The 21,948-nt window shown below is 48.2% G+C and overlaps 1 protein-coding gene across 47 annotated transcripts; it reads right to left on the bottom strand.

Annotated features, from left to right (window-relative positions):
- Positions 1-3,383: 3,383 nt before the first annotated feature.
- Positions 3,384-21,948, bottom strand: LILRB1 (leukocyte immunoglobulin like receptor B1). 47 transcript variants are annotated; one of them, XM_077975900.1, is made up of 16 exons: positions 21,679-21,948; positions 9,864-9,979; positions 9,370-9,451; positions 9,172-9,207; positions 8,698-8,982; positions 8,247-8,549; positions 7,725-8,021; positions 7,170-7,472; positions 6,798-6,848; positions 6,463-6,513; positions 5,746-5,865; positions 5,356-5,431; positions 5,245-5,282; positions 4,828-4,880; positions 3,805-3,963; positions 3,384-3,725 (listed from the first exon to the last, which is right to left on the bottom strand). In XM_077975900.1, exons 2-16 carry the CDS (start codon positions 9,864-9,866, stop codon positions 3,579-3,581), a joined length of 2,004 nt encoding a protein of 667 aa, XP_077832026.1. In that variant the 5' UTR covers positions 9,867-9,979; positions 21,679-21,948; the 3' UTR covers positions 3,384-3,578.

Genomic DNA, 21,948 nt, shown 5'->3' with positions numbered 1-21,948 from the left:
ACAGAAGTGAAAATAGCTTAACTGATGACATTCTACCGTTGTGATTTGTTTCTGCCCCACCCTAACAGATGGATGTACTTTGTAATCTTCCCCACCCTTAAGAAGGTTCTTTATAATCTCCCCCACCCTTTAAAAGGTTCTTTATCATCTCCCCCACCCTTAAGAAGGTTCTTTGTAATTCTCCCCACCCTTGAGAATGTACTTTGTGAGACCCACCCCCTGCCCTCAAAACATTGCTCCTAACTCCACCGCCTATCTCAAAACCTACAAGAACCAATGATAATCCCACCACCCTTTGCTGACTCCTTTTTCGAACTCAGCCCGCCTGCACCCAGGTGAAATAAACAGCCTTGTTGCTCACACAAAGCCTGTTTGGTGATCTCTTCACACGGACACGTGAGACACTAAAAATTCATATGGAACCAAAAAAGAGGATGAATACCAAAGCAATCCTAAGAAAAAGATCAAATGTCAATCGAATACACGTATCCTAGGCGGAATTGTGGGGTCTTGTTTTTGTTTTTGTGAGACAGAGACTCGCTCCGTCATCCAGGCTGGAGAAACGAAACCTTATTCAAAAATATAGAATTGTTTGTGAAACCTGGCAATTGTGAATAGTGCTGCAATGAACTTAGGAGTGTGGACATCTCTTCTGTGTGTCAATATCATTTCCTCTGGGTATACACCCAGCAGTGGGCTTGCTGGATTATACGGTGGCTGCATGTTTAGTTTTTTGAGGAGCTTCCATACTGTTTTCTAAAATGGCTGCATTAATTTACACATCCACCAATGGTGTGTAAGGATTTTCTTTTCTCCCCATGCTCACCAACACTGATCTTTCACCATTTTGATAATAGGCAATCTAAGAGCTGTGAAGTGATAGCTCACTGCAAAATTTCACTTTTTACACATACACGTGTATACATATGTATACATATATACATACACATGCATATATATGTACATACATATCTGCACACATGTACATATGTATGTGTGGATGTATATGTATGAATACATAAATTTGTATATATACATATATGTACACACTTACATACATATAAACTTCAAGAAGCCATAACCTCACATCTGTTAGGATGGTTACTATGAAAAAGAATAGAGTAGCAAGTGTTGCGAGAATGTGGAAAAAATGGAATACTTGCACTCTGCTAGTGGTAATGTAAATGAGTACAATGACTGCAAAAATACCATAGATGTTTTTCAGAAGTTAACGATCAGAACTGCCCCTGTGCTGTAACAATTTCACTGCCGGGTGTGTATCTAAAGGAAACGACATCAGTACGTTGAAGAGATGCCCGCCCTCCCATATTCATGACAGCTTTAGTCACCATAACCAAGACATGGAACCCGCCCAAGTGTCCACCAGCAGGCGAGTGGATACAGAAAAGGAAGTGCTCAGAGTATCCACAGCGAAAAACTACTCAGCCTTCTAGAAGAAGGAAATCGTTTCATTTGTGACATGGATGAGCCCAGAGGACATCACGCTACGTGGAGTAAAGAAGACACAGGAAGACCCCTGCTGCCTGATCTCACTTATGTGTGGATTGCCCCAGTTCAGCTCATGGAATTAGAGAGTCGAAGGTGGTTCCCGGGAGCTGAGGGGGCGGGGGTGGAATCAGAGAGCTGCATCGAAGGATACCGAGTTTCAGTTAGACAGGAGGAGTGAGTTTAGCAGATCTGTTGTACAATACGGTGACTACAGTTGCTCACAATGGATTGTATACGTGAACATTGGTAAGAAAGTAGATTTTAAATGTTCTCTTAACAGAAAGGTAACTATGTGATGTTACAGATGTTAATTAGCTTGACCTAGCGATTTCACAGGGGATATTAAAATTTCACAGGATATATTAAAATAAAACACCCTAAGTATGTAGAATTTTAAATTGCCGAATAAAGTAAAATAAAAAAATTATTATTTTGAAACAAAAAAAAAGTAGTTTAAAACATGCCTTTTATAGAATGGAAAATTCCATTTTATATGTGATGACTTTTTTTTTTTTTAATTTTTTGAGACAGAGTCTGGCTCTGTTGCCCAGGCTGGAGTGCAGGGGCGTGATCTCAGCTCACTGCAACCTCCACCTCCCGGGATCAAATGATTCTCCTGCCTCTGCTTCCCCAGTAGCTGGGATTGCAGCATGCGCCACCACGTCCAGCTAATTTTTTTTTTTTTTTAGTAGAGATGTGTTTGCCATGTTGGACAGGCTGGTCTCGAACTCCCGGCCTCAAGTAATCTGCCACTTCTGCCTCCCAATGTGTTGAGATTACAGGTGTGAGCCACCGCACCTGGGCACATTGCCTCTTTTTCTATTCTCAAGAAACATTTGTGACGCTCTGGGTGTGTTTGTGTTTCATTAGTGTGTCAGTATTTGTAAGAAATCACCAATGAAGCTTCGTGAACTGGAGTTTATACCATGGGAACATTTTTATTGCAGTGTTTTTCACACACACACACATATATACACACACACAAACACACACATCTAAAATGGGTCAGATTCTCTGATTACTCTTATGTTCATTACGTAAACTCCAGTTTGCAATACTTCATCTATTTAATCTGCATTTTCTAGTATATTGGCATAGGTTTGCCGCCTGTTCTGTTGTTAGTTTTTGAAAACATATGTGGGATCTCTAGGGCTGTCTGCTCGCTCACTCCTGTGTGGAAATGCGTGCCTGCTCTTTCTTTCTCTTGCTCATTGTAGTTAGGATTCGTGAGTGCAATTAATGTTTTCAAGAATGAGCTTCACTGGCTTTGTTGAATTTTCAAGCTTTGGTTTTTCCTCATGAACAACTCCTCTTATTATTATTATTATTATTATTCCCTTTCTTACGCCTTCATTTGGAATAATTTGTTATTCTTCTTCTAGATTTTTCTTTTTTCTTTTTTTTTTTCTTTTTTTTTTTGGAGACAGAGTCTCCTTCTGTCGCCAGGCAGGAGTGCAGTGGTGCGATCTCGGCTCACTACAACCTCTGACTCCCTGGTTCAAGCGATTCTCCTGCCTCAGCCTCCCGAATAGCTGGGATTACAGGCACGCCCACCACCACACCCAGCTAATTTTTGTATTTTTAGGACAGACAGGGTTTCACCATGTTGGTCAAGATGGTCTCAGTCTTCTGACCTCGTTATCTGCCCGCCTCGGCCTCCCAAAGTGCTGGAATGACAGGCGTGACTCACCGCGCCAGGCCCTAAATTTCTAATAGGAAAACCATGATCATTCATTTCCTACTTTTTTTTTCTTTTCTAATTCATTCATTCGTGGCTCGTAGTTTTCCAGTTTCATCGTTTGATGTGTAATATTTACATTGTGATTCAGTTCAATGCACTTTCTGACTTTTAGTTTTCTCAGTGACGTCAATGATTATTGAAAAGTCTGTTGCTTTATTTCAAAAATGTATAGATGTTAGTTATTTATACTGCAGAACTGAGTGACCCCTAAAAGTTCCCAGCATCTCCTGGTGTCGGTCCAGGCTGGCTGGGGTTCAATGGTGTCCACTGGGGGCAACTCCCATGCGTCCCAGACTCCCTGGAATGTGGGGTCTGGGTCCCCTCCAGGTTAGTGGATGGTCAGGGTGGCGTAGATGCTGGACTCAACTGGAGGCGCCCTTTCCTGGGAGGGAGGAGGCTCAGTTGTCTCCCGTCTGAGGGTCAAGCTCTGCAGCTGGGCGTAGGTCACATCCTGGGGGTCTTCAGATGCAGCAGCCTGCAGTGGGGGAGAGTGAGAGGGAAGGAACATGGTGGGGGTGGGGGAGGCCTGGGGGCCTGGAGAGGAAAGGACCAGCCTCAGTGTCCCTCTGCCTGTCCTCTTCCGCCTGTGTGTCCTTTGTGTCCAGGAATTCCTCGGACAGTGGGGAGGGAGGGGAGGCCATTTCTCTCCTAGGTCCGGAGTGTTTCACCCGGGCATACGTCACTGCCTGGGGGTCTTCATCATGTGGCCTCTGCTGGAGAAAGACACTGGTGTGGGGTGACTCCTGGAGTCAATTTTCCTCACTGTTCCCAGGGTGATCTGATTACATCTCTTTCCTGATGGAATCTCAGGGACGCCCTAAGGCCGTGGGAGGTCTGGCCGCTCCCTGCCTGTGGTTCTGGCCTCTCCTCCTCACTCTGACCTTGCTCATTTGGCTGCAGCCTTACACGGCCTTCCTGCAAGAGCTTGCTGCTGCCTCAGGACCTTTGCACGGCTGTTTCTTCTGCCTGCAGGGGCTCGTCCATTAGAGGATCCTGTGGCCCCCTCCGTCCAGGCTTCTCAGATGACAGCTGAGCAGACAGCCCTCCCCTTACATTCAGACTGGCCCCACTGCCCCACACTCTGCCCTTTCCCTGGTTTATGTTTCTTGCAGCACATTGCACTCCTGGACACATGCATTTATTTGCATTTTGTCTCCCACCACGAGGTGAGCTCAGGAGGCGGGGGCGGCTCTGCTCCCTGCTGTGTCTGCAGCTCCCACAGGGAGCCCGATCCACAGTGAGCTCCCTGGGAACACTCGCTGGATGAATGAATGAAGCGGAGCCCAGGGGACCGGGGTGGTTCATCTATTCCTCATCCTCCTGAGGCCTGGGGAGTGCTCTAACCACCAGACGGCCAAACAGAGGAGGAGGAGCAGGAAGGGGACCCGGGAGGAGGCTCGCGAGGTCCCAGGACAGCAGGAGAGAGTGAGGTCACAGCAGGCGGGAGGCAGCGTGCTGGACAAGGAGGGGTCCACCGTGATGATGCTGAGAGCCAGGGGAAGAGGACAGAGAAGTCCTGCAGGATTAGATCTGGCACCAGGAGGCCTTTGGTGCCCGGGACAGGGGCAGGGTCTCACCTGACTGTCCAGCTCCACCCCGTCCTCAGGCTGTGTGTCCTTCACGGCAGCATCTGCTGGGCCAGAGCAAGGGGTTTGTCTCCTGGGAAGGTTCCCTGAGACCTCAGTCCTGCGGGCCCCTGCCCAGCTCCCAGACGGGGCCACTGCGATGCAGGGAGGGGCTGCGATGTTCCCAAGGTCCCACAGTGTGGGGTGAGATCATCTCACCCTGAGCCCCAGACACTTTCCAGCCTGTGCCCCTTTCCCCATTGCTAGGGAAACTTTGGGGCCCCGTCTCCTCCTGGCTGGTCGCCACCCCCATCTTCTCCTGGCTGGTCTCCTCCCCCATCTCTTCCTGGCTGGTCGCCTCCCCCATCTCCTCCTGGCTGGTCGCCTCCCCCATCTCCTCCTGGCTGGTCGCCTCTTCCTGTCACTCACAGAGGTTTTCTTCCTGGGTGTCGGCAGCTGGACTGGACCTGGGGGAGGAACGGGAGCTTTAGGGGCAGTGTACGGGCCCGGTGGGAGTCTGGGGTCTTTGGGCAGAATTACCTCCTCTGAAGGCCTCTGTCTCTGGGCTCTGGCTCCACAGCCCCTGCAGGATGTTGGAAATCAGCCTTTCTCTGGGCTGGGGGAAGAAGGACAGAGCCTCAGCCCTGGGAACATCGGAGCCCCTGCCCCCCACACACAGCTCGAAGGTAAGGAAGGAAACCTGAAAACACTCCTGCCTCCATGTTCCAAATGCCCCATGAGATGGACAGAGCCCGAAGGACACTTTACATTTGTAGACGGGACTGACATTAAGTGCTTTTTCCATTCGCCTGGTGAGAAATGCTGGAACAGTTCCTCAAAGCTGCATTTGCCCAGTGGTTTGGATTCTCTTTGGCTGGTGCCCTGAGCCCACCCTCGGTCGGCCCATGGGGTGCCCCCTTCCCTACTCACCCGATGTCCAACGTTTGCCCTGACGTCGATATCGGAGGACAAGGAAGAGGAGGAGGAGGAAGAGCAGCAGGACGAAGGCCACCAAGACCCCGGTCACAACCCCCAGGTGCCTTCCCAGACCTTGAGCATGATGATATCAGAAATGGGGGTAATGTCATTGACATGAGCGCCTACTGTGTTCTGGACCTTCTGTTCACCACCTCCAACCCCCACAACAGAAACATCCACCCCACCCACTTTACAGATGGAAAACTGACGCTCAGAGAAGTGAATCGCCTGTCCCAGGACCCCCAGCCAGGAAGCGGCAGAGCTGGGAAGGGAACCCGGGACTCTGACCCGCAGCCCTTGTTCCCTGCACCAGAGCTGAGCCCCAGAGATGCAGGGAAAGAACCTGACCGTCCTGAACCACAGCCCTGCTCCCCTCCCCTGCCCCAGGTCACCGTCACTGCTGCAGGAGGGACAGGACAGGCCCCTGTGGAATCGGGTCTGGGAGGCTTCCCTGGGAGGCCTCCTCTCCCAGGAGGTCACAGCTGGGAGTCAGAGCTGAAAGGAACGTTCCCACCCGCAGGCCTCTCTCCTTTACACCTGGAGAAACTGAGGCCCAGGCAGGGGAGGGGCCTGTCCACGTCACCATCTTCAGAGGAGCCTGAACCTAAGACAGAACCGACCTCTGCCTCCCCGGACCCCGCCCACCCTCCTCTCAGAGCCACCACTCACCACTCTGGGGGGCCGACCCCGTGGGGGTGAGGGGCTGGTCCTCAGGGCCTGCTGGGTCAGGATGGGAAGGTGAGGGCTGGGGCGGCCCTGCTCCCCACGTCAGCCCGGCTGCTCCTCCCCCAGGCTGGGCCCCAACACCTCCCTCTGCCTCGACCCCGCCCCTCACCGGCCCAGCCTGAGCCCCTGGGAGCCTGTGGCCCCTCCTGTGGCTCTGCCCAGCTCCCGGGGTGGAAGCCCATGCCTGAGTCCTTGAGGGGAATGGGATTCTCTGGGAGACTCAGGGCTGCCCTGGGGAGGCCGTTCTCCCTCTGAGCCCAGAAGCCTCAGTGACTTACCACATGTGGAGGTGGGGCCTGTTGTGGGGGAGCTGGGGCCTCCGGAGGGTCCTGGGTTAAAGAATGAGAGAAGGCTGAGGAGCTGGGGCTTCCCTGAAGTCTCCACCTCAAACCAAATTTCTCTACGTGGGGGCTGTGGTCTTCCCAGCCTCTCCCTCCACCCACCTCCCCAGTTCATGATGCTGGCGATGCCGCTGAGGGTGGGCATGCCTTCGGGGGAGCCGTCGTCCTCCTCCCCTCTGATGGGTGAGTCTCCCTCTGGCAGAGACCCCCGTCGCACCCCCACTCACTCCATCCCAGCCCAGAGCTCTCCTGGGGGCAAGGCCTGAGCTGAGCCTTTGGGCTCAGAGAGGACAGGGTCAGGGCCCTCACCTGAGACCACGAGCTCCAGGGGGTCACTGGGGACAGACAGCAGGTAGGGGTTGGAGCTGCGTGAGCCGTAGCACCTGTAGGTCCCCGCGTGGGCTGAAGTCACAGGACTAATGGGAAATTCAGCCTGGTACTTAGGATATTTGTGCATTGATCTTAGATGGAGGTGGGCATCAGCTGCTCCCGCCTGGGTCAGAAGGAAAGCGTGGAACTGCCACGAGGACTGACAGAGCAGGGTCACATTCTCTCCTGAGACCACCTTGGGGCCCGGCTGCACTGAGAGGAAGGGTCTGCCACGGATCTGTCCTGGAGAGAAGAACGATGGGTGAGGGGCTGCCCCACCTGGTTCTGAGCTGACGCCTCTCCAGGCTTCTATCTGGGACCCTCAGTCTCTGTCTCTGTTTTCTCTGAGTCTCTCCCTCCCCACCCATCCCCTGTCTTGTCTGTCTCTCTCTCCCTTGGGACCCCTACCCCTCATCCCGGCCATCACCACATGGGATCCCCCGTCAGGGCCTGAGCAGAGCCTGGGTCCCTGACTGAACCCGCTGGGCTCCTCACTTGAGATCAAGATGTCCAGGGGGTCGCTGGGGGCCGACCACTCGGGGGAGAGGTTGTGTGCACCGGAGCATCTGTACTGGCCCCCGTGGGAGCGGCTCACAGGGCCCAGGAGGAAGTTGGCCTGGGAGAGCCCAGCCTGGGGCTGCTGACCAGGGCGCTGGAGGAAGTCACCTTCTCCCTCCTTATACAGAGCAAATCTGTCGTAGCCGGCATCAGAGCCACACTGGAGGGTCAGCTTATCCCCACGGGCCACGACAGGACCCGGCTGCACTGACAGTGACGGCTTCTTAGAAACGCCTGGGAAAAGGTGGTCACGGTTTCCAGGACCGACCCTCAGGCTTCCCCACAAACCCTCCCTCTCCCCCCGGGCCTCACCACTGCTGATCTTCCTGTGTCTCTGGCCCCAGGAGCCCTGAGCCCTCTCGTGCCAACATCATCCCACCTGGCGCTGCCCTGAGACGCGGCTCCTCCCCACCTGCCCGGAGACTCAGGGAACTCCAGGCAATGCTGTGAATTTCTCACCTGGGACCAGGAGCTCCAGGAGATCACTGGGTAAAGACCACACATAGGGATCGCTCGAGATATAACCATAGCACCGGTACGACCACCTGTGACTCGGGCTCACAGGGCCCACGGAGAAGACGGCCCAGGACCAGCCACGGGCGTGGGACTGGCAGTTGAGACGTTGTGGGTGTTCATCTTCTCCTTCCTTACACAGAATGAAGCCATCAAATGCCACCTGTGAGTCACACTGGAGGGTCACGTTCCGTCCTGAGGCCACCACAGGGCTGGGCAGGGCTGAGAGGGTGGGTTTGCTGTAGGCTCCTGGGAGAGAAGGCGGCACCGTGTTAAATGGGTTCCCACCTCCCACATCATCCCCAGGGCTGGGCTGTGAGAGGGAGACGCCCCTGAGAGCCGACCCCCTTCCTGAGGACAGAGCCAGGGGCTGGGACAGAGAGATAGGTCCTCTCACCTATCACCACCAGCTCCAGGGGGTCGCTGGGCTCTGACCACCAACTGTGGTTGTAATACTGACAGCGATACTGCCCTGTGTGTTCCCAGGTGATGAATCCAATGGCGAAATAGCCCTTCTTGACAAGCTCTTGTCGTATCTGTCTAACCCAGGATGCTGGTTTTTTTTCCCTATATAGACAGTAGTCCTGAACCTGAAGGCTCCCCTGACACCTGAGGGTCACGGGACTCCCCTCGCTGATCATAGACCCTGGCTCAGCCCAGAGAGTGGGCTTGGGGAGGATTCCTAAAAGGAAATCAGAGATCGGATTCTAAGTCATTTCCCACCCAACAGATCTCAGCTCTTGGCTGCAGGACCCGCCAGATGCCCCCATCAGTCAGCCCAGAACTGCTAATCCCCATCCCCAGCTGCACGGGGGTGGCCCCTTGTCCCCAGTGAGGAGGAGGGAACTGGGACAGCCGGGGACAGACTCACCTTCCTGCACGCGGGTCCTGGAGCCCAGACTCAGCCCTGGAAGAGAGTTCCCTGTGAGAGATTTGCCCCTGAAGCCTGAGCAGGTCCTCCCCTCCCTGGGATCTTTGTGAGCCCCTGGGGTCTCCTTATACACCAGAGTTTGGCTGTGGGGTGAGGCCCCTCCTAGGTTAGAATCTCCCCTCCCTCTTCAAATCTCACCGAGACAGATCAGGATCGTGAGGATGGGGGTCATGGTGTCTCCTCCCACTGCCCTGCTCTGTGGATGGATGAGCCCTCGGTGCTGGCAGGACAGAGACACACAGAGAAAAATAGCCTCCCCTCCTTCCCACCCTGTGCAGACACTCGGAGGCTGGGTCCTTCTTGTCATGGAGTTTTGTCATCTGCAGCCACACAGGAAGTGGAACTGCCCTCCCCAGGAACCTGGCTGTCATTCCTTTAGGTCTGAGGTTGGGGCAGGCACCAGGCCCTCTGCAGACATTTCAGACAGAAATGGGGTCTTTCCTGACCCCCAGCCACTGTCTGTCTGGTTTATCCTCGTCTCACTGAGAGCCGGGATGTAGCGGCAAATAGAACTGGTGCTTCCTGTGTCTGCCCTTCCAGATGAGGGTAGCGGAGGCTTTCCCTTCACAGTCTCCCACAAGGTTTCCCTCCCTCCTTCAGCCATCCATTAGCACACGTTGTGTGGTCCTTACCATGCAGTGGTCTCTCCAGCCCTGGAGATGCTTCAGGGAAGACGCAGGTCCATGCTGCAGGCAGACTCAGATCAGCAGAGACGCATCTCACATCTCGCTGTGCCGTCCAGGCTGAGCTGCGTGTGGCAGTGAGCACAGAGGAGAAATGCAGGGAAATAGGGGAAGAAAAGTTGACTTCTTTCCTGGCACTGGATTGTGAATTTTCTTTCAACCAAATAGTCCCCGTCTCAACTTCCCCTTTTTAAAACTTTTTTTGCTACAGCGTCCAGCCCCACCCAGCTGGGAACAAACCTCTGAGTCTTTCCTTCCTCTTTAGTGCCCCTGAGCCCTTGGCCGTCCCTCTGCACCTCAATTCCTGCTCAGCATTTCTGGAACAATGACTTATGTTTGAGCTTTGATTTGGGGAGTGGGGGAGGGAGCTGATATTTATTCAATGACCAGTTATCATCCACTGCCTGTGTGACCTTGGGCGGTAGTGAACCATCTCTGAGCCTCAGTCTTTTCCTTTGTAGACTGTTTTCACAAATCCCGCTCGTCACCGTGGTCGTGGGGTCAGTGGTGCCTGGGACATTGGGAGGGGCTCATTTGTGCTTCATTTCCAGACCAAGGTAAGATCTGAGGTGTCTGGGACATGAGAGGATCTTGGTGTTGGATGGTTGATGCGTCCACTCATGATGTCGCCCTTGACCCTAATGGAGAAGTGTACATCAGGCATTTCTGAAATACCCAGAGAATCAAGGTCATGAGCAGAAAAAGAGGTATGGAAGTTCCCAAGGGTAGACAGATCCACAAGAAAGAACAGAGGCCAGAGATGAGATGCCACAGGGTGGCAGGACCATCGAGGGGTCATTGGAGTGGAGGTTTCCGCCACTGAGTGGAGCCGGGAGAGGAACCTCACGATCTGCAACGACAGAGCGGGGCTCAGGGCTCCAGATGAAGGTGGGAGGCTGCGTCCTCCAGCCACACCTGAGGCTGGAGTGGACCCCAAGCAACCCAGGGGAGTCACCTCAAGGGAGTGCACCCAACCGTCCAGTGATAGAGCTGCTGGGATTCCAAAGAAAGAAGCACTGAACACCAGGGTGTCCATAGAGCATTTTTTAGGGGGACTTCCATAGAGTGGGGCATCCTTGTCTCCTTGCCCAGTGTCTGCTTGTGCATCTCAAGGATGTGCTTCCACATAGAAGTATGTTCCTGAGATGGACAAGGAGGCACTGGGTGTTCTACACAAAGCTTTAACCAACCAACCAACCAACCAACCAACCAACCAAAAAACCCTAGAGAATATGATCTCTCAGTACAGTTGTTTTTTGGGATACACAGGCAATTCGTTTCAGTACCCCCTACGTGTACCCAAATCTGCCCGTACTCCAGCCTCGATGTTGTCTCTGCTTGACCTGCATATAGGAAAAGTTTGCTGTTCATACACGCAGGTCTTGCTTCTCACAAATGCCATAGTTTGATCCCTGTTTGGTTGAAAAAGTGTGTATATAAGAGACCCCAGGAACTGAAGTTTGCCTTGCTCCAGGGTCACCAGGATTTTGAGTGTATTTGGGAATGAGAAGCAAGGATTACAATCTGGAGTGCATGGCATGGCAAGACACAGTGCGTCCAGAGAGGGAAGTGTGATATTGGGATATATACCGGTTTTCATCCGCGGTTCCTTGCTTGTAACTCCCATAGCCCTTGTTACACTCTTTTGTTATAACATTGGCTGTGTTGGGCCTCAGGGGAGGCCTCTGACCTCCTCCTGCCCTTCCTTCACCTGCTCAAGGCAAGAATCTAATGTTCCCTGCCTTTCTAATGGTGGCTCATAAGACCCTCCCAGAAGATGGTCTCACCCTGTTTCTTGTGGGAGGAAATGCTGACATCATGAAGCTTCCATAAAAGCCCAAGAGGACTGGGTTTCATGAGTTTCTGGATGGCTGAGCATGCAGTGGTTCCTGGAGGGTGGCACCCAGGGAGGGCATGGAAGTCTCGTGCCCCTTCCCCCATGCCTCCTCCTATGTGTCTCTTTATCTGTGTCCTCTGCAGTGTGCTTTGTATTCAACCAGGAAATGTCAGTCTTTCCCTGAGTTCTGTGAGCTGCTACAGGAAATTAAACCCAAAGAGGGGGTCATAGGATCCCCTCTTGAAGTCAATTGGAGGTCTGGACTTGGCAATGGTATGGAGGGCAGTCTTGGGGACTGAGCCTTCAATCTGTGGGATCTCGGACTGTCTCTGGGTAGACAGCGTCAGAACTGACTTAGACATCCCAGCTGATGTCTAAGCTACTGGGTTTGGGGAAAAAAACCCCACACATCTGATCCTACAAGTCTTCTGTGTTGATGATCGTTGATGATTGGTATAAGAGTAGAGGAAATACACCTTAGAGAGAGCTCTCAGTACATAGAGAGGTAAAGGAGGTTCTTATCAGCAACAAAGGAGAGGCTGACAGAGCTGCTTAGAAACAGAGTTCTCTGGTTCCAGAGGTTCAGAGCCAGAGCTGCTGTCGGTCCACTGCAGGAGATGTTGTTGCTGGGAAAATGTTCTCTCGAGAGCATCTTACCTGAATTCCTGACATCCTAAAGAATAGCTAGTGATAAACCTTGTCAAAGCAGGAGATGGGTGAAGGGCATGAAAGAGTTTCTTGTGGGGTTTTTTTAAAAGTCCTTAGAAACAGTTCTCATCTGAGACCTGGAAGCATGAGCCTTCTCTCCTTCAGGCCTTTCTGGCCCTATGGGGTATGAGTTTGACCAAAGTCATCTCATCCTTGCACCTGTGACTTTCCTATTGGGTGTCTGCAGTGAAGGGAGTGGGTTACAAAGTTTAACTTGAGAGTTTCAGGAATTTGGTTGAGGAGAGGGCTTGTTTCTACAATAATTAGCAAAAGGGTTAATTTTTTCAGTGTTTTCTAGAAACAACCTAAAGTGCTTTATCAGTACCTGGGAATATTCAAGACCTCCGCTTGGGTTCCAGCCTGCAGGTGGAAACAGGCATCTGTCCAACCCACAGAGCTGTCATGGCACTTTGTCTCTCTCTCAGAACAAAGCAAAAAGTGTAGGAAACCGTGGGACCCTAGAGAGACTGTAGTTCCCCTCTTCTGTATTTGTGGACAGACCCTGGGATAGCTCCGCTCAGTGACCCCAGCCACACTCAGCACTAAGCCACTTTCCCGGATGGGCATGACACAGACTCACTTTATCATTGCTGGACCGGGCATCTCTCGCACATGAGTGTGAGACTCACATGGGCCCCACCATGCGGGGCACAACACAGAGCTGATACTAAGCTTGGAAGCATGGACACTGCAGGGTAGAAGCGGCTACAGCAATGCTCCTCCTCAGCTTTCATTCCTGAGTGAGCCCTGGGAGAAACTGTATAGAAGATCACGTGTATAGGAGAAAACCCCACCCAAGAGAAATAAAAATCAAAGTGCCCATTACAGAAAAAACAGGCAACTATAGAAACGAATTAGGAAGCTATTGTGATGTGAAAAATAGTAAATCATATCAGCACATTTAGAAATAATTGCATCAAGGACAAGACAGAGCTGAAATGATGAACATTGTATTGGTGTGGAATATCAGTTAAATTTTTCATTAGTCATCAGAGAAAAACTAGAAATGAATAAAATAGAAAACATAATTAATGCGCACAAGAAACAGAATGGAGAGGAAACAGATATCTCTCTATGTGTCACACTTTCAGAATGAAGGAAATGAGTATGTTAGTCAGTAAATACTTGCAAAGAAAATGGTTGACATTTTTATAGAAATGAAGAAAGAACATGAGTTTACCGGAAACAAATTAATAAATAAAATTAATGTCTTAACTATGATAGAGTAAAAGCTACCTAGAATAGATTAAAAGTAATTTTAAAATTACTGGAGAAAATAAAAACTATTCTCAAAGGAAAGAGGAGCACATTGGGACTGGATTTCCCAAGAGTAAAAAGTGACAAGAAAATGACTGGGGGTTGAGGTTCCAGTTGGCTGAATGGAAAGGGCTGGAGTCTGCCTGCTCACCAAGAGGACCCAAAATGGCGAGTAAATACCAACAGGTCAAGTGGATCTTCCAAGAGGACGCTGGGGTTCACCTGAGAACCATGAGGACACGTAGAGAAGAGAAGAGAAAAGGTGGGAGCCAGGAGAGGCTCTTAACACGGGGAAGGGGTGAGTGATGAGAGGCTCCTTAACAAAGGGAAAGGGTGAGTGGGTGTGAGGCCCCTGGGATCCATACCCCTGCCTTGGCCCTTTACAATTCTGGTCCCAGGAGAGCCCCTGACCCCCCTTGGCCTGCAGAGGCACACTGGGAGTTCCTGGAGATGGTGCAGAGGCGCCTCTGGAGCCCACGTGGAGTCCCACAGGCTTCTGATCCCTGAGCAGCCTGGGTCCAGCTGCCACTGCCTTAGCAGGGAGGGAGGAGGCCAGGCACCTCTGTGGGCCCCAGAATCAATATGACAGCTGGGGCACAGAAACAGCCAAGCTGAGCACCACACAGCTCCCCACCTCTGTTGTGTCCTGCTAAATGGGGCTTCCTTCCTGCTAATGGGGCTTGCCAGCTGCAGGGCCCCAGTGCACCCTTCCTACCCCCACCTGAACACCGTGGCTCTGGCTTGGTGCCCTCTGAAAGCCCAATGCTCAGAGGCCCCTGACAAGCCCTTTGCAGTCACTGCCACCTCTGCCTCTGCCCCTAGGCTACCCCAGGTGTAGGGAGGGTGTGGGGAGGCCTGACACTTTTGCGTGTCCCCAACAGCAAAACCGAGTGCCACTTCTTCAGGAGGGCAGTGTGAGCAGACCCTGTGCCCCACAGTTGCCAGTCTCCAGTGCCCCAGCCAAGGGGCCCTGCCCTCCCTAGTGACAGGCCCACAGCACAGCCATCCTGCCCCCACCTGGCCATTTCAGCTGCAGCCTCCAGCCCTTCTGAGAGCCCAGTCCCCATAGGCCTGTGATCTGCCCCCGAGTTCCAACACCTGAGCCTTCTGCCTGCCCCGCCTGAGAATTCTGCCTGTGACCTGGGGACCAGCTCAGCCCTCCCCATCACAGCCAGCACCTGAAGCCTGGAAGAGCCGAAATCCAATCGAGCCCCTTCAGGACTCGCACACACTGCCCAGCCGGCCACCTAGGGGCCTGCAATGCGGGAACTGCCTGCCCTTTCCTACCCTGCTGGCACCTGACCAGTCACCCCAGGGCCTGAGGTCGGGCCCACCCAGCCGGTAACACCACCACAACTGACGTCCACTCTCCCATCCAGAGACACAGAACCCCCCACATCCCACCTACATGAAGCAGCTGCCACATCGGACAACAGACAGCCGCTCAGGGTCTGCACTGGGCTGAGGGAGGAGGCTCTGCCTTGGAACCATGTCTGCAGAGAATGGCAAGGCAGGTGTTTCCCACGGCTCCCAGCCACACCGTGGCCTGGGGAGAGACAACAGTGTGTGTCTGAACTGAGACTCACGAGCCCTGGAGCAGGGGTGTGATAGGGAAACAGACAATGTTCCTCCCTATGGGACTGGAAGCGGATGTAGCTCCTTTATCCCCAGCAGAGACCTCAGGGCATTTCACCAGGCGCTGCCCCAGCCACGTCCATCAGGACTGGTGCCCGCACCCATCATTAGGATATTCAGGGGCAAGCCAGGGGTTCCAGCTCTGCCCCGCTGTGTTCTCTCACCCCGTTAGAACAGGAAGCTCCGGGCTCCAGACACTCCACGGTCCAGCCCTTCCCCTGAAATGACAGACAGCACCTCACAGGAAACACGCCAGGTCCATATGCACCTGCTTGTGCTGAGGGTGGCTCTTACCCTTAAGCACCAGCTCCCGGCCTGCGATTTGAACTGAACAGCCCAACACAAACCGTGCTGCAGAAGCGCCCAAGGCTATGGGGAAAAGCCAAAAGACCCTTCCCAGCATGCTCTGCAGTCACGCTCCCCGCGGGGCCGGGGGGAAAATGCGCAAAAGAAATCCCATCCAGATGAAAATAAATTCAAAGAGAGTAAGTGGCAGCCTCTCCAGATGAGAAGGAATCCGTGCAAGGATCCTGACGCCGTGAAAAATCTGAATATTGTGGCACCACCAAAGGATCGCACTAGCTCTCTAGCGATGGACGCTGAAAATAATGGAAACTCAGACAAAACAGATAAAGAATGAGACTGAGACAAAAACATTACAAAGAATCAACTGTTGGTTTTTTGAAAGTATAAATAAAATTGACAGAGGCTAACTACACGAACCAAAAAAAGGAGATTTAAATAAGCACAATCAGAAATGATCAAGTTGACAGTACAACCAACACCACAGAAATACAAATGATCATCAGAGACTACTTTGAACAGCTTTATGCACATAAACTAGAAAACCTAGAGAAATGGATGAATTCCTAGACATACACGACTTCCCAAGATCGCACAGGCAAAAAAATAGAAACCCTAAACAGACCAGTAACAAGTAACAGAAAAGAATCAGTACTAAACATCTTCCAGCAAGAAAGCGCAGGAACAGATGGATTCACAGTTGAAATTTGCCATATATACAAAGAAGAGCTTGTGCCAATCCTACTGAAAGTTTCCAAAAAATCAAGGTGGTGGGATTCTTTCCTAGCTCATTCTATGAAACCAGTATCACCCTGACAGCAAAATCAGACAAGGACCCAACAGAAAAATAAAACTACAGGCCAAGAAACCTGAGGAACATAGGTACAAAAATCCTCAAGAAAATACTAGCAAATGGAATCTAACAGTGTATAAAAAACATAATATATCATGATCAAGTTGACTTGATTCCAGAGATGAAAGCATGGTTCAATATATGCAAAGTCAATAAAGGTGACTCATGACATAAACGTGAACTAAGAACAAAAAGCACACGATCATCTCAATAGATGCAGATAAAGCATTCAGCAAAGTCCAATATCCCTTCATGATAAAATCCCTCAACAGACTAGGCATGAAAGAAACATACCCCAAAATAATAAGAGCCTTATATGACAAACCCACAGCCAACATCAAATTGAATAGGGAGAAATGAAAGCATTTTCCCAAGAAATGGAACAAGACAAGGATGTCCACTCTCACCACTCCTATTCAACAGAGTACTGGAAGTCCTAGCCAGAGCAATCAGGCAACAGAAAGAAGGAAAGTGCATCCACATTGGAAAACAGAAAGTGAAATTATCTGTGTGTGCTGATGACACGATCATATACCAAGAAAACCCTGAAGATTCTTCCAGAAGACTCGTAGACTTGATAAGTGACTTCAGCAAAGTCTCTGGATACAAAATCAAGCTACAAAAATCAGTAGCCTTTCTATACATCAATACCATTCAAGCTAAGAACCAAATTAAGAACACACAAACACAAACACACACTGAGGAGTATATTTAACGAAGGAGGTGAAACACCTCTACACAGAGAATGACAAAATGCTGATGAAAGGAACTGTAGGCAACACAACCAAACAGAAAAATATTCCTTGCTCACAAATGGGAAGAATCAATATTGTTAAAATGACCATATTGCCCAAAGCATGCTACAGATTCAACACAATTCCTATCAGATTACAAATCTCATTTCTTTAACAGAATTACAGAGAAAGCAATTTTTAAATTCGTTTGGAACCAAAAACCAGCCTGAAGAGCTAAAACAATTCTCTGTAAAAAGAACAAACCAGGAGGCATCACATTACCTGATTTCAATTATACTGTAAGGCCATAGTAACTAAAACAGCATTTACTAGTACGAAAATATACACAGATGCCACATGGCTCGCATACAAAGCACATTCACTGCTTCATCTGGGTGCTGCACTTGGTGTTTTATAGGGAGAGTTGGCTAGTCCCCTTCTCAGGGCCAACAGACCTTTTAGTGGTGCTGTCTGGTCCACTAAGCTGGTTGTTCTCTCCAGAATAACCTCCTGTGCATTTGGATCCCATATACTCATTAGTGATTGCTTAATAGAGATCTACGGGTCCTGCATCAACCCAAACAAGTTCTTAAATTCTGAAACATTTAAAATTAAGAATTTGGCCCTTAAAGTGGTTATTTTTTACAATCTACTACGTAGATTTTTTTTTTTAAGAAACTGATAACAATCTAAAAAGTGGAACAATTCCTTTGCATTATACCCTCTGGTTTTAATAGTTACATGTTTTTGCCCTTCCTCCATATCAAGTATCTTCTTGGTAATCACAGGTCTCAGAGTTAACTTTTGTTGTCCTCGCTAAATTGTTCTTCTTATTTACTTTTATCTGTGTAATTTTTCCTTTATTTTAAAGCAACTCTTAAATAGTTTCCTAACTAGAAAAAACCTACTTTTTTTTGGCAAAATCCATATCCTTGTGTTTTATAAACTTCACCAAAAACATTTTATGCTCTTACTATTTTAATTTAGTAACCCAAATTTCAAGTGAAAAAAAATGAGGTTTAACATAACATAGTTGTAAGATTGCAAATTACTCGAGAGTTTTAAGATTAAATTTACCAAATTAATTTTACTAAATATTAAAGTTATGTGAATTCAAAGGCATCTGAGTTAGCCTCTGCCAATCTGATAAGCACTTACTTTTTTTAAAAAAAAAAGACAATTGATGAGTTTTTTCATGTAGTTTGGTAGTCAAATATCACATCCAGATAACACATCTGAAGATAGAGATATAACAGGCATACAGAATAAAAAGAGCAGGTCTAAAAGATATTTCATTTTTCTGTTTTTAGACAAAAATTCCTCTCTTACTTTAGATAATTAATAAAAGTTACAGAAGCCAACACAAGGTGAGGGAGAGAGCTATCATCCAAGGCCTTTCAAAAGAGAAACAGCCAAACTTTGATATATTCATCAGAAGAATTTCAAAAAGACAGATTACAGAATTTTAAAATTAAAAACTTTTTGCATTAAGAATAAGTTAATATTTTAGTAAAACCTTGTTTCAACCAATTATTTAGTTTTGTATCAGTGTGTGTTTTTTAAATATCAAAGACCCATCTGTAGAATGACTATTATAATTTATTTCTTAATCATAATCAACTATATTATACAACCTTTCTTTTTAAAAAAAGTCCTGTTTTTACTAACCTTATTGTGACTTACAGAGACCATTTACATCATGCTTAAACTGCCTGTTTTGTTCTAAATATCCCTCTTTCTTGAACTATCAGTTATTTTATTTCAGGACAAAAATTCACTACATAAGACACTTTCTTGTGTAAAATTACTTTCCTTTTCATCTTTTTTTACCAAAATTCCTCTTTATATTTATAACTTTCTTTACATCTCTCTTCTTTCCTGGTTCCATTTATCTTGTTTTATACATGACTTTTAAGTAAGCTCTGAATTAGACACAGATATTTATCTCTTAATAAGAATTGTTTCTTAAAAAATGTTTTCCTATAATTTTTAAATTATAAATTATCCAGCTAGTCAATTAATATCTATTATTTAATATAACTTTAGATTCTAAATTACATGACAAGTTTGTTTATAAGCATTTATTCCATTGCATTTACTTGATAAATTTATTTAATAGTTTACCTAGATTATTTATGAACACTGTGACAGTCATCACTTCAAGTTAATTCCCTGTTAACCAATGTTATAAACTATGAATTTCAGGTGTTTACTTAGGTAAGGGAACTTATGGTTAAATATAAGGGTATTTTTTTAACTAATATCTCAATAGTTAGCTGTTTTCACATAACCAACAATATTACATGGCTTCTTTATTAAAAATTATACAAGCAAAGATCATTCTGTTTTGGGCTGGGTTTATAATTTTGTTTTGTATGTGTAAGGCTGCTCTTGAACTCCCAACCTCAGGTGATCCACCGACCTCGGCCTCCCAAAGTGCTGGGATTACAGGCGTGAGCCACCATGCCCAGCCAGGTTTGTAGTTTTATAACCCTTATGGCAAATCTCATACTATTCTGCAGGGATAAGCCCAAAACCACTTGTGCAATAAATGCAAACAAAAATGCTAACAATTCTTAAGACATTTCTAATCTTATTTTACCAATAGTTTTAAAGCCAGCTTATTTATTAAAGATTTTACTTAAGTCAGGTGAACTTGAAGAAGCATTTTGTTCTGATAAAGTATTTGATTTAAGCACTTGTATCTTCTTTAAGCCAATTAATTAGAGCTCTTTTGTATATTTTTAGTAGTGAAACATAATGTACACCACACACAGATACATGGATGCATTAGGCATGCTGATAGAAGTACATCTTATAGATTCAAAAATCCTCTTTTTTTTTCTATCTCAAACTTTCAAACTCTTTTTTTTTTTTTTTTTTGAGGCAAGGTCTCACTCTGTCACCCAGACTGGAGTGCAGTGGCATGATCTCGGCTCACTGCAACCTCCATCTCCCATGCTCAAGCGATTCTCCTGTCTCAGTCTCCCAAGTAGCTGGGATTACAGGAGTGTGCCACTACTGCCTGGCTAAGTTTTACATTTTTAGTAGAGACAGGGATTCACCATGTTGGCCAGGCTGGTCTTGAACTCCTGACACCTACCTCAGCTTCCCAAAGTGCTGGGAATACAGGTGTAAGCCACCGCACCCAACCCTTTCAAACTCTTTATAACCTGTTTCCTTACCCCAGGCAGTTATCAGCTAAATAGCCCTAAATTTCCATATTACAAGAAACAATTTTTAGATGAAAAAATCAGATAGCAAAACTTACATCTCAAAGTACAGAGGAAGAAGTCTGGTGTGTTAGAGGGACATTAAAATGGATTCATTGCTAATTAAACATAAGATTATAGAAATCTGTCATAAAGGCTTTTAAACACACACCCCCCCCCACACACACACACACAGACATCCTGTAGCTTTTACTTCAAAACTCTAGCCATGAGATATTAATATAAATTTACCAATTTGCAAAAAAATTTGGATCTGGACAGTGGTTTTTATCTCAGTAGAAAAGTAACAGCAGATGTAAAGCAAGCAGAAAAGAAAATAGAGAAAGAGAGAACTTAGGAACTCTATAGTTTGCAAGCCGTCATTAGGGCTCTCTTACCTTGATGTAAATGTGCACAAAGACCATAATATTTTTGTTTTACACAAACTCCAGCAAGTAGAGGCGCCATAAAACAAATGGAGTGCCCACAAGGGTGTCATTCTTCTTGTTTTCTCCTCATTCTTAGATTATTTGTTTCCCACTTTTTCTTTTCTTTTCTTTTTTCTTTTCTCTTCTCTTCCCCCTCTCTTCTCCTCTTCCCTCCCGTCCTCTCCTCTCCTCTCTTCTCCTTTTGTTAAAGGAGGAAGTGAGCTGTGGCCTAGGGGTTTGTGCAGTGGGCCACAGTGTGCTGGTTGTGGGTGGGACTCCACAGGGTCTCACCACTTAGTCATTTCTTCCCTTTCATGTGTGTAAGTTTTTCTCTCCGAAGGTCTAAACACCTCCAGGAGTGCTCAAAATGCGGAGTGACCAACTCCCATCTGTGCTTCCTGGACAAACCTTTTTAATACTAATTTTGCTGTGGGTTCCCTGTAGGCCTTTCACATCACGGTGGGGTCCACCTCCCCAGACACTCCCACAAGCCCTCCTCATCACTTCCCACATTTTGGCTGGGAGGAGCAAAATGCCCTTTCTTTTCTAAGCTGAGGAAACACAGTCGGTCATTTCCCTATGAAAACAACAGTTCAGTTCCTCATGCAAATGTGAACAGGCAAGCCAAATCGAGATTAATTTGGGGAGAAAAGCAATGGAGAAGACCCTTTAGAATGTATCTCCCAACTAGAAGTAGGATCCTTAAACAACAACTTCCTAGAAAGAAAAAGAAATAGTAGCTCAGAATAAATAAAGGGTCGTCAACCAAAGGGAGATCGGGGCTCAGGAGGACTTACCACTTCCAGCAGAGAAGAAGCTCAAAATCCTGGAGGCTTTCAGTGGACCCCTGCTGGTACCATAGCTCCAGGTTGAGACAACTCCTTTGGAGTCCTGAGTCTTATCTGAGACCTCACGTGTTCAGGCACCAAATTATTGTGGACAAAAAGAGTCAAACTCTGTAATACATTAAAAGAGATTTATTCTGAGCCAAATATGAGGAACCAGCCCTCAGGAGGTCCTGAGAACATGTGTCCCTTGACTTTTTAATAATAGCCCTTCTGACAGGC

This window comes from Macaca mulatta, chromosome 19 (assembly GCF_049350105.2).
Source record: "Macaca mulatta isolate MMU2019108-1 chromosome 19, T2T-MMU8v2.0, whole genome shotgun sequence".
In the NCBI taxonomy this organism is placed as follows: Eukaryota; Metazoa; Chordata; class Mammalia; order Primates; family Cercopithecidae; genus Macaca; species Macaca mulatta.
The sequence above is the reverse complement of the archived record's forward strand: the minus strand, read 5'-3'. Positions and strand labels throughout refer to the sequence as shown.